General features: G+C 45.7%; 1 protein-coding gene across 7 annotated transcripts in view; it reads left to right on the top strand.

Moving 5' to 3' along the window:
* Positions 1-2034, top strand: part of ydjc (YdjC chitooligosaccharide deacetylase homolog) — a 32694-nt gene extending 30660 nt beyond the window's left edge. For all 7 annotated transcript variants that reach the window (XM_086313136.1, XM_086313138.1, XM_086313140.1 and 4 more), the window contains one exon: positions 1009-2034. In XM_086313136.1, coding sequence (XP_086169262.1) covers positions 1009-1339 — 331 coding nt within the window. In that variant the 3' untranslated portion in view covers positions 1340-2034. The remainder of the gene's footprint in view (positions 1-1008) is intronic.
* Positions 2035-12694: the final 10660 nt, after the last annotated feature.

Raw genomic sequence — 12694 nt, forward strand, 5'->3', positions numbered from 1 at the left:
CTGCTGTCTTTGCCTGTATTTCTATACTAACACACACCTGACTGCAAACCTGCAAAAGCTTCTGCTTTTATAGAAGCGTTCATACTTATTGATGATCAGTTTATATGGTGCATGTGTTACCAGCACACGCTTCCCTCTGAAGTCCTGTGGAAGCAGCAGGGCTGGACTTTGGCTCCATGTCTGTTAGATAAACGATGGCACAGCTCAAGACTTTTGCACATTACTGTATTAGAACAAAGACAGATTTACTTAGTTTGCTACAAAAACAGGAAATAAATGCAGCAATTAAACAAATTTGTGAGCATACATGAAAAACACACCTAAGGCAAAACCAGAGTTCACACAACTCTGACCTGAAAGTCAGTATTTGGTGTGACCACCTCTATTCTCCATCACAGCCGGACTCTGTGGGGCGCTCGTGTTTTCTTTAAGTAGTCCTCAGAAATAATTCTCCAGGCTTCATCAAAGCTGGCTGCTGGCTGCTCTTTGTCCTGTTGTCTGTGCAGATGAGCCCAGTCAGCTCTACAGTTACTTTGAGTTTAAGCGTCACTGGTGGTGTTTCACAGTGCTGTCCAAACTCACCACACTTTCTTAGATTTTATATTTGGCTCCAGACTGTCTGAAGTCTTTCTCTGAACACTGGCAGCATTTCACTCATTTGTTCAGTGTGATGCTTGTTTTCAGAGGAAGCTACTCAACACTGACCTGTGACTCAAGCACAGGAAAGACACCTGACTCAGGACACAGTGATGAACCAGAGTTTCTACACATAACGCTGAAACGTAGTAAAGGACTAGCTGCCTTTAGCAAAAAACTTCAGTATCTTTGCTAAGATGTTGTGACAAGCTTAAGTGTCTCATTAGAGTTTCCAAAGAGCTGCTGGGCAGAGTGTGGAGAGTGTCTTTAAATAAAGGAAACTGGACAATTGGAGGACAAGAGAGTTTGTAGAGAGTTTCTGATGTTGCACATATGAGAAACATGAATCGTAACAATTTTCCTCCTCCACAGGTGGCCAGATGTGTACCTGGGACTGACCACCATGGGGCAGAACATGTCCATCCCAAGCCTGCACAGGGCCCTCAGCTACGCCTTGGCTGCAAACCCTTCATCCTCTACCTCCAGCTCTGTGCAGGGTTCACATCAGCCTGTGGTCACAGCTGAGCTCATGGTCCACCCGGGGTACCCCAGTCACCCCAAGGAGGGAGGCTGTGGAGAGGGCCCCGACGACTTCTCCCAGTCTGCTGACAGGCAGCACGAGCTGAGTGTTCTCAAAGATCCATCTGTGCTGGCTCTCTATTGCCAAGAGAGAGTGCAGCTCTGTGCCTTCAGAGACCTGTGACTGCCCTCAGCTTCCAAATGTTGCTCAGTTACCACTGATGTTTGTAGTAACACGACTTTATGCTGCCCTACAAACTGAGACTGATCAAATTAGCTCGTAGCAGCCTTTAATGAGTGGAACTGTCCATGACCGGCTCTGAGTCTAGCCTGAGGATGGCTGTCAGAGCAGCACATGATACACTGTGTAGAAATGTCTAATGAAGGCACAGTGTTCACTGCAACACTGTTTTAAACTAATGAATCATTTTACTAAAATAATCAGCAACATATGTTCAGAGCTCTCATCATAAGTATGTTTGGTAGTTTTCAGATTATAGAATAAAGGAGCTGTATGTGTGTTCATGGCCCTGGTTTCCACCTGCTGAGCAGGGACACTTTTGAACTATCTCAGGTCTGGATGTGTGGAACTACAGAGAGCTTCAGCAGTCTTTATAGATATGTTCTTTGCATTTCAAAGCTCATATTTTCATGTTGAAACCGTTTTCTGTCTGCTGTCATCAAACATCAGAACTGAACAGCTCTGGGGAATAAATGATGGTGAACTTTTTTTTCTTTGTTGTTTCTTTCAAACCACTTGCAGCGTAAACCTGATCACCAACAACAAATGCCTTAATTATCTTAAAGTGCCAGTTTTTGACTTTCTGCATCCATCTGTGGGAAGCTGCACGAAATCTAAATAAAAACAGATGCTGTGTTTGTCTGTTTTGGCTGTTTTTTGTCAGGGTTGTTTGCCATGTTAAAAATCAACTGATGATGAAATCTCCTGTTTATACTAACTGTGTTATTTAGAGGGTGCATGACTCTGCAGGTGAACAGGTGAGTTTGCTGTTTGGGACTGGAACACAGTGTTTGTGTTGCGTCGGTCAGCTGTGCACCTCTTGATTTTGTAAGGTGGCACGCTGTGCGCGGCCGTCACAGCTGGATTAGAGGCGTGAGTGTGCGATGGTGCCAGTGTTTACTACAGTTTTAATGATAATCCTGCACAGAAGCTCAGAGACGTACTGACACACAGTGTTGGAACTGTTTGAAAAGTTGAGTTTGTGGAAAGAACGTGACTCCTTCCTCTTACCAGCACGTACGTCTGAGTGACACAGCTGTCGCTCAGGAGAATACTGCAGTGGCTTCCTGCCTCTTAACAGTGGGCATAAATACAAGCGACTGAAGGCCCCTTCACACAGGACATCGCTGCACTCTGAGCAGACATCAAGACAAAATCTGTTTCAATCATCCAGGTAAGTAAAAGTTGATTCTGCTCATCTGGATGTTGTCAGTGGGAAAAGTGCACTTTGACTTTTGTGTTTCATCTATGAATCTTTATTTTCATGACTTATATTTTATATATCAAGTATAACTCGTGGGTTAGTTTGTTGATCCTGCTGGGACCTCTGGCACTGGCATCGTTGGCACTCACTACCACAGACTGGTAGAAGACCTCCCAACATCCTTCTGCACACATTATAGGGTCTGAGCTTCCTTAGAAAGTAGTCTGCTCATGCTCTTCTTACAGTGCTTTGCAAAAGTATTGTGCCCCCTTGAACTTTCCCACATTTTGTCACATTACAGCCACAAACATGAATCAATTGTGTTGGACTTCCACGTGAAAGACCAACACAAAGTGGTGCACACGTGAGAAGTGGAACGAAAATCATACATGACTCCAAACATTTGCCACCCAGAAGCCGATGTTGTTCACAGGACAGCAAGAGTCAACGATCGGGATGCTCTTGTCGTCGTTATCGTTCCCCTCCTACGTTTTATTTCCCCGATTTCAGTGTTTTTGCTTCACAACTAAAGCGTGCAGTTTACTTTGTGCACTAACATGGACTCGAATCAACCAGCGCCACCTCTGGCCAAGTGCCACAGCCTACAGCAGCGTTTGTTTTCATTCAAAGGCTTTATGGCTTTAATACCTGGTGGGTGGGTCTCTAGTCAAAATGCCTGATTTTTCTGTCCCAGTCCAGCCCTGCAGGTTAATACTGGCAGTGTCACCATGCCAGCTGACTGGATTTCATCATCAGCCAGTGTTGTTCTTTATCAATATTACCAAAGTTTACCATAAGGCAGCATAGAAAGTATTTACTTGCTTTCAGGTTTTATTCAAATGTTCGTCTTTTCAGTTGTTTCTCCACTTTTTTCCTGTTTCAAAATCAAACACCAGTTTGTGAGAAGATTATCTTCTTTTTTTAACAGGCAGATAAAGTTTTGCATTGGCTAATTTGTCAATTGTATGTTACAAATGTTCGTATTTTAATATTCAAAAATGTTTTTGCCCAAAACACATGTGCACTACATGTCAGTAAAAATACTATGCAAATATTGCTGTCCTTGAATGCTGAGTAAACACTGACTGATTGTATCTCTTGTACTTTATCAACGCAGTATCTAAAAACTTTGCACCGTAGTGGTTAAAATCTCATTCTAAGAAGAGTTAAAAGCACATTTGGTTATTAGGTTTATAGGGTTATTGAATTATGGTGAACGGTTGTTCTTGCTGATCGGCGTTGGCTTAGCCCTGGTTTATCGGAGAAATAAGAGAGCGGAACCAGCTGTTCAAACCCCCCCAAGGCTGCCTGCTGGAATCGAAGCGACGGGACGAGGCGCGACCTCTCACAACGAACGTAATATGGTCAACACCTTGGAGACGCTTGCAGCTGCTGTGAAGGCTCAAAACAACACCATTGAGCGTATGAGGGGAAACATCAGAGAGGGGCCTGCTCAGAATGACACCCTTGAGTGACAGTTGGAAAACATCGCGGAACGGATCACTGCAGCTGTGAGGTCTCAGAATCAAAAGAATGACAACACCACGGAACAGAAGTTTGATACCATCATGGGGAGGCTCGCGACTCTCCAACGGGAGATTGAGAGGCCAGCGTCAGAGTGTTAAAGAGCAGCCTGAAAATTCTCCTGGGCTGCTCGCATGGAAATTTACAAAATCAATATCAAAATTGCGGACCCCCATCACGGCGCCAGCTGCAGGCCCAAGGCTGGAGCCGAACAATCACTCCCTGATAACGACTGTGTTATGACTGTCCTTCCCATCCCATGCAAGGACACCTGGGTTGGCTGGAAGACTGTTTACTTAGGCTGGCAGGGCGAAGGACACTGTCTCAGCTGAACTCTGGACACACACACACACTTACACTGATATGTACACACTCATCCCCCTCCCTTTCCAAACGCCTTCGATGCTTTTGCCCTACCGGGGAAGATAGCAGTCAACTGGACCAGCGCAGATGCTGCAGGGCCGGATGCGCTGTCTACACCGGCTCTCTCTCACCTTTACCCGCCCCTGTTGCTTGTCTTGTGTTTCTGTGGTGTGTTGATAGTCATGTGCTTTTGTGCTGAGGTGTTTTTTCTGTTATCAAACTGTTCTCCCACTAGGAGCTCAGTCTGAGTGGAGTTTTTTTTCTCCTCCTCTCACCTCATGTAGTGTATTTTCGTTGTTTTTTCCTATCAGCCTACCTTTCTGACGTGTCTCCCCAATGTGATGTTTGTGTAAAGTTGGTCAGAAGGTTTGTAAGTGCGCATGCGCCATTAGCGTGCTGCCTGCTGTAACCCTAATTTCCTTCGGGATTAATAAAGATTAATAAAGTATTCTGATTCTGATTCAGAATATTTTTTAACATTATCTGCCAATTACATCTGCCACCCTTCTCCAAATCTGTGCCCCTACCTGGCCCCCCAAACAAAAATTTTCTAGACACGCCACTGGAGGTGTGACGTGTGCAGCTGGGACACTACCGCGTGGGTTGTCTCACATGCTGCTGCCGCTGGCGAGATGTACACGGTTATCGCGATGACTTGCGAGAGCTCCCGCGGCAGGTAATATGGTCGGATGCTAACCGCTAAAAGCTCCACATCACGAGTAAAGTGCTGCTCCTTAACACTGATGTGCCCCGATTTACACCACCTCTCGTTCACACACATCACAATCCCCCCACCTTTCCTCTTGCCGGTCTCCTTCGCGTCCTGATCCGCTCTCACCAGGTGAAATCCCGGAACAGTCACGTGACAGTCTGGAGTGAGGTGTGTTAGCCACGACTCTATGTAGCACATCGTGCTAACCTTCCGGTGCTCCTGGAGTCTGGTCAGCGCCGCCAATTCCTCGATCTTACTGGGGAGAGATCTGACATCTCCCATAATGATCGAGGGTACAGATGGTTTGCACCGTCTTTCCACTCTGACACTTAGCTCCAGCTCTACGTGACTATCACACCCAACCACTGCAGTGTCATCAGAGGACTCACGTTTCATTGTTATACTGGAAATCTGAGGTGTACAAGGTAAATAGGAATGGTGATAGCACTGTAGTGCCCCAGTATTACTGACCACCACAACACACAGGCTACCCACCAGACAGACAGACAGCGATCCAGGAGACAGTAGAAGTGCTGACATCCTGACCAGCTTTCCACTCTGCAAAAGGGGTTGGATGGTATTAAAGGCACTGTAAAAATAAAAAGCATGATTCTTACAATGCCACCTTCCACCTGAGAGTGAGAATGCTGGAACAACAGGTAGATGAAAGCATCATCCACCCCCACAAAAGACTGGTGAGTAAACTGAAGAGGTTTCACCTGCAGGCTAAACTGGGCAAGAACCGCTCCAAGCACCTTCATGACATGAGAACCAGTCTGATCTGTCTTTCTTTAGTATTGGAACTAAACATGATGTCTTCCATAGTTCGACAACTTCTGCTGCTGGAGTCTCAGGTTGCAGATCATCTGCAGAGGTTTATTTGAATCAGAATCAGAATCAGAATCAGAATGGGTTTATTGCCAGATGTTGAGGTTTACAACATTAGGAATTTGCTGCGGTGCTTCAGTGCAAACAATAAGAATTAAAGTGCTATGTAGAAAGAAAGATATGTGCATGAGATATACATTAGATATATACATGAGAATAAGAATTAAGAGTGCTACGTAGAAGGATATATACATGAGTGCAGGTGGTGATCAGTGCCAGACATGAAATGATGCAGTGACACAGCGTAGGGTCATGTGTGAGTGGCGGGGACAGTCATGTGGTTATTGTTCATGTGTCCAACAGCAGAGGGGAAGAAACTGTTCTTGTGGCGAGAGGTTCTGGTGCGAATGGACCGGAGCCTCCTGCCTGAGGGGAGCAGGTCAAACAGACTGTGTCCAGGGTGGGAAGGGTCAGCTGAGATCCGGGCTGCACGCCGCAGTGTCCTGGAGGTGTACAGGTCCTGCAGAGATGGGAGTCTGCAGCCAATCACCTTCTCAGCAGAGCGCACAACACGCTGCAGTCTCTGTTTGTCCCTGATAGTGGCTCCAGCGTACCACACGGTGATGGAGGAGGTGAGGATGGACTCGATGATTGCGGTGTAGAATTGCATCATCGTCCGTGTTGGCAGGTTGAATTTCTTCAGCTGCCTCAGGAAGTACATCCTCTGCTGGGCTTTCTTGATGACGGAGGTGATGGTGGGCTCCCACTTCAGGTCCTGGGTGATGGTGGTACCCAGGAAGCGGAATGAGTCCACAGAGGTGATGGGGGTGTCAGTCAGGATGATGGGGGGGAGTGGGGCTGTGTGCTTCCTGAAGTCCACAATAATCTCCACTGTCTTCTGGGCATTCAGCACCAGGTTGTTGTGGCTGCACCAGGACACCAGACGTTCAACCTCTCTCCTGTAGGCAGACTCGTCCCCGTCCGAGATGAGTCCAATAACGGTGGTGTCATCTGCAAACTTGATTAGCTTGACAGACTGGTGGGTGGAGGTGCAGCAGTTGGTGTACAGGGAGAAGAGCAGAGGAGAAAGAACACAGCCCTGAGGGGAGCCGGTGCTGATGGTCCGGGAGTCCGAGACATTCTTCCCCAGCCTCACGTGCTGCTTCCTGTCCGTCAGGAAGTCAGTGATCCACCGGCAGATGGGATCAGGCACATTCATCTGGGAAAGCTTGTCTCGGAGATGGTCTGGAAGGATGGTGTTGAAGGCAGAGCTGAAGTCCACAAACAGGATCCTGGCGTAGGTTCCTGGGGAGTCCAGATGCTGCAGGATGAAGTGTAGGGCCATGTTGATGGCGTCGTCTACAGACCTGTTGGCTCTATATGCAAACTGCAGGGGGTCCAGGAGGGGGGCCGTGAGGGTCTTGAGATGGGAGAGAACTAGGCGCTCAAATGACTTCATGACCACAGATGTCAGAGCCACAGGTCTGTAGTCATTTAGTCCAGTGATCCTAGGTTTCTTGGGGACAGGGATTATGGTAGAGGACTTGAAGCAGGCAGGCACATGACATGCCTGCAGTGAGGAGTTGAAGATGCCAGAAAACACTGGGGCCAGCTCGTTTGCACAGTGTCTGAGGGTGGCAGGAGACACACCGTCTGGGCCGGGAGCTTTCCGGGCATTCAGATTGAAGAGTTTCAGTCAGGTTTCAGAGCTCATCACAGCACAGAAACAGCTTTAGTGAAGGTTATAAATGATCTTCTTATGGCCTCTGACAGTGGACTCATCTCTGTGCTTGTCCTGCTAGACCTCAGTGCAGTGTTCGATACTGTCGACCATAATATCCTATTAGAGCGATTAGAACATGCTGTAGGTATTACAGGTACTGCACTGCAGTGGTTTGTATCATATCTATCTAATAGACTCCAGTTTGTGCATGTAAATGGAGAGTCCTCTTCACACACTGAGGTTAATTATGGAGTTCCACAGGGTTCAGTGCTAGGACCAATTCTGTTTACATTATACATGCTTCCCTTAGGCAGCATCATTAGAAGACATAGCATACATTTACACTGCTATGCAGATGACACCCAGCTCTATCTGTCCATGAAGCCAGATAACACACACCAATGAGTTAAACTGCAGGAATGTCTTAAAGACATAAAGACCTGGATGGCCGCTAACTTTCTGCTTCTTAATTCAGATCAAACTGAGGTTATTGTACTCGGCCCTGAAAAGCTTAGAAATATGGTATCTAACCAGATTCTTACTCTGGATGGCATTACCTTGGCCTCCAGTAACGCTGTGAGGAACCTTGGAGTCATTTTTGACCAGGACATGTCCTTCAACGCACATATTAAACAAATATGTAAGACTGCTTCCTTCCATGTGTGCAACATCTCTAAAGTTAGAAATGTCCTGTCTCAGAGTGACGCTGAAAAACTAGTTCATGCATTTATTACTTCCAGGCTGGACGACTGTAATTCATTATTATCAGGAAGTCCTAAAAACTCCCTGAAAAGCCTTCAGCTAATCCAAAATGCTGCAGCAAGAGTCCTGACAGGGACTAGAAAGAGAGAGCAGATTTCTCCTGTTTTGGCTTCCTGTTAAATCCAGAATTCAAAATCCTGCTCCTCACATACAAGGTCTCAAATAATCAGGCCCCATCTTATCTTAATGACCTTGTAGTACCATATCACCCTATTAGAGCACTTCGCTCTCGCTCTGCAGGCCTACTTGTTGTTCCTAGAGTATTTAAAAGTAGAATGGGAGGCAGAGCCTTCAGTTTTCAGGCCCCTCTTCTGTGGAACCAGCTTCCAGTTTGGATTCAGGAGACAGACACTATCTCTACTTTTAAGATTAGGCTTCAAACTTTCCTTTTTGCTAAAGCATATAGTTAGGGCTGGACCAGGTGACCCTGAATCCTCCCTTAGTTATGCTGCAATAGACGTAGGCTGCCGGGGATTCCCATGATGCATTGAGTTTTTCCTTTCCAGTCACCTTTCTCACTCACTATGTATTAACAGACCTCTCTGCATTGAATCATATCTGTTAATAATCTCTGTCTCTCTTCCACAGCATGTCTTTATCCTGTCTTCCTTCTCTCACCCCAACCAATCACAGCAGATGGCCCCGCCCCTCCCTGAGCCTGGTTCTGCTGCAGGTTTCTTCCTGTTAAAAGGGAGTTTTTCCTTCCCACTGTCGCCAAAGTGCTTGCTCATAGGGGGTCATATGATTGTTGGGTTTTTCTCTGTATCTATGAAGCGCCTTGAGTCGACTTTTGTTGTGATTTGGCGCTATATAAATAAAATTGAATTGAATTGAATTGAATTGAATTGAATTGAATTGAAGAGATGCTGAAGGATGAAGGCTGGGCCTCAGAGATCTCAGGACCCTGGGACTGATGTAATCAGGGCTTACAGCATTGTTCTGTCTCCCCCGTGGCTCTGTCACCTGTGTGTCCAGAGTTGTATTGTCCTGTGTTTTACAGCCCACATACTGCTGGATAGTTGGCAGAGTCACTGGAAGTGCATGGTGTGAGCGACTGGTGGCTGTTGAGCCCGAGCAGAGCAAGGAGTGACAGCTGATCCTAAAGGCTGATTGTGTTCATCTGGAAGTTTCCAGTGGGAGAAACGTTTCATCATCATCATCATCATCAGGTGACGTCTTCAGTCTCAGCTGACTGCAGGTTTCCAATCTTATAAACAGGACATTTGCACGATGACTGAAACCAGCCCAGTGAAGGAACAAAGGGCTGTGAGGTCAGTTTGTTGATCATTAATAGGCAAACAGTCATGATCACTGATTAACAACACTGATCAATGATCAATGGCCACGAGTAGGGATGGGTATCGTTTAGGTTTTATCCGATACCGGTGCCAAACCGGTACTTTTGAAACGGTGCCGGTGCTTAAAGAATGGAGAACACAAAATTGGTCCAAAAACCTCTCATGTTCAGCTGTTTTTTGTAAAAAGATAACAATGTTAGCCTTTTCTGCAGCTATAGGGCATATATGGTATCACTCTTGGCTGGAAGCAGTGCTTAAACAATGGAAAAAACACAAACTTTGTCCAAAAACCTCTCATGTTTAGCTGTTTTCCACTTTTTCTTTGGTCATTTTAGCCTTTTTGTCCAGGGTGAAGGGAGCATCTGCCATCAAACAAGAGGACAGCCGCATGTAGCTATGATGATGTTTGCTAGTTCACCTTACATGCATTAATGTAATCACGTGGTTAGCCTACTCAACGTAAATTACACACGAACAACATGAAGCTACTCACGCAGAGAAGAACGGTGTTCCAGATCTACTGGCGTTTAGATCAACTGGCGTTGGTCGAACAGATGTGTGGCAGTCTTGCGTTTCAGGAGCTGCTACCGACAAACCAGCAAAAAAACGCCAAATGTGTCACCTGTGACACTTGTGAGGTTATCTCAAACACACTCCGTCAGTCTTGATGCTGTTGAACAACAAAATGTTTAAAAATGTGGCGAGTTTACCTGGTGATATCCTCATGCGCGACGCGATCGCGAAAACAGCAAACAATTAACACCACGCCGATGTTGTTCACAGGACAGCAAGAGTAAACGATCGGGAGACTCTTGTCGTCGTTATCGTTCCCCTCGCACGGTTTATTTCTCCGAATTCAGCGTTTTTGCTTCACAACTACAGCGTGCAGTTTACTTTGTGCACTAACATGGAGTCGAGTCAACCAGCGCCACCTCTGGCCACGTGCCACAGCCTACAGCCAGATCAACCTGTGACACACATCTGCACCACGTTTGAATTCGTGTCATGCACATTTGTACCTTTCAATTGTGTCTGTTTGTGCGTCATGCAAATAAACCTTTGAAATGAATGAAATGATATCATGTATTTATTATCAGCCTACATTTGTACAAAATGCCAAATGACATACACATAAGAATCACCATCCTGATATCAATACTTTTGCCCATACGAAAAATGTCGTGAACACACTAATATTTCACCAGTGTTGTAACATCACATGTCGTTAGCGTAGTCTGCCTGTGTCTGCCCTCTGCAAACAAACATGTTAGAGTTGGTTGTGATATACAGTCTGCATAAGTGTGGTCAATCTAATAAACATTTATAAGGAGATGGCAGTTACTGTGAATGTACAGCAGTTACACAGTGATTAGTAATAAACAGTCAGACAATGACCCTGACAATCTCATTCAATCTTGCAGATTGCACCTTCTGTGGAAAGTGGTACCACACGGTGTGTGTGGACTTCCCTTGTGCAGAAGGCGACTACAGATGTTGTGGGTGCTAAATAAACAGAAAAAATTGATCCCTGTTGTCTTTGCTTACCGATTGTTTTTAGTGTTGACAATCCACATTGCTGGCATTGCATCTTTCAACATGTTTGTGGGCAGATTTGGATGTACCAGGGTTAAGTGCAGCCACTCAGCCTCTACTCAATGTGATCATAGCAGCAGGTGCAGATGTGTCACAAGTTAATCTAGTAGTGGGCTATGGTCATGTGTTAGTGGTGGGAACAGTCATATCCACTCACTCTCACTGGCTGTTTATTACTAATCACTGTGTAACTGCTGTACATTCACAGTAACTGCCGTCTCCTTACAAATCTTCATTAGATTAACCACACTTATACAGACTGTATATAACTCCAGCCATGTTGATGAATTGCCTATATTGGCTGGAAATATTCATTTTCAGGGAAAAGACACAGACAGACGATGCTTACAGGATGTGATGTGACAACACTAATGAAATATTGATGTGTCATATTTGTCCAAGGTGTATTTCATTGTTATGGAAAAAGAGAATATTAAAATCATGATGACCAATTGGAGTGGTGATTTCTATGACTTTGTGTATATAATTTGGAATTTTGTACAAATGTAGGCTGATAATAAATACATGATATCATTTCATTCATTTCAAAGGTTTATTTGCATGACGCACAAACAGACACAATTGAAAGGTACAAATGTGCATGACACGAATTCAAACGTGCTGCAGATGTGTGTCACAGGTTGATCTGGCTGTAGGCTGTGGCACTTGGCCAGAGGTGGCGCTGGTTGACTCGACTCCATGTTAGTGCACAAAGTAAACTGCACGCTGTAGTTGTGAAGCAAAAACGCTGAATTCGGAGAAATAAACCGTGCGAGGGGAACGATGACGACGACAAGAGTCTCCCGATCGTTTACTCTTGCTGTCCTGTGAACAACATCGGCGTGGTGTTAATTGTTTGCTGTTTTCGCGATCGCGTCGCGCATGAGGATATCACCAGGTAAACTCGCCACATTTTTAAACATTTTGTTGTTCAACAGCATCAAGACTGACGGAGTGTGTTTGAGATAACCTCACAAGTGTCACAGATGACACATTTGGCGTTTTTTTTGCTGGTTTGTCAGTAGCAGCTACTGAAACGCAAGACTGCCACACATCTGTTCGACCAACGCCAGTTGATCTAAACGCCAGTAGATCTGGAACAACGGCTGCTGCTGCATCATCATCCTCATCATTTCTGCTACACTGGCAGGGCTAGGGGCCAGGACTCTCCTCTTCCTGTTTTTGGGGGATGTTGCTAACTCCGGGTCCGATAACAGGCACCACACCCGCAGTAGATGTGCTCGGTGTGAGGTCTCGCAGCAAGCTATCAAATACGGCGCATTTCTCGGCT

This window comes from Aulonocara sp. 'chitande type north' Nkhata Bay, linkage group LG12 (genome assembly GCF_057382095.1).
Source record: "Aulonocara sp. 'chitande type north' Nkhata Bay isolate Kocher_YH1m ecotype deep benthic linkage group LG12, A_spYH_male_GT1.1, whole genome shotgun sequence".
Lineage (NCBI taxonomy): Eukaryota > Metazoa > Chordata > Actinopteri > Cichliformes > Cichlidae > Aulonocara > Aulonocara sp. 'chitande type north' Nkhata Bay.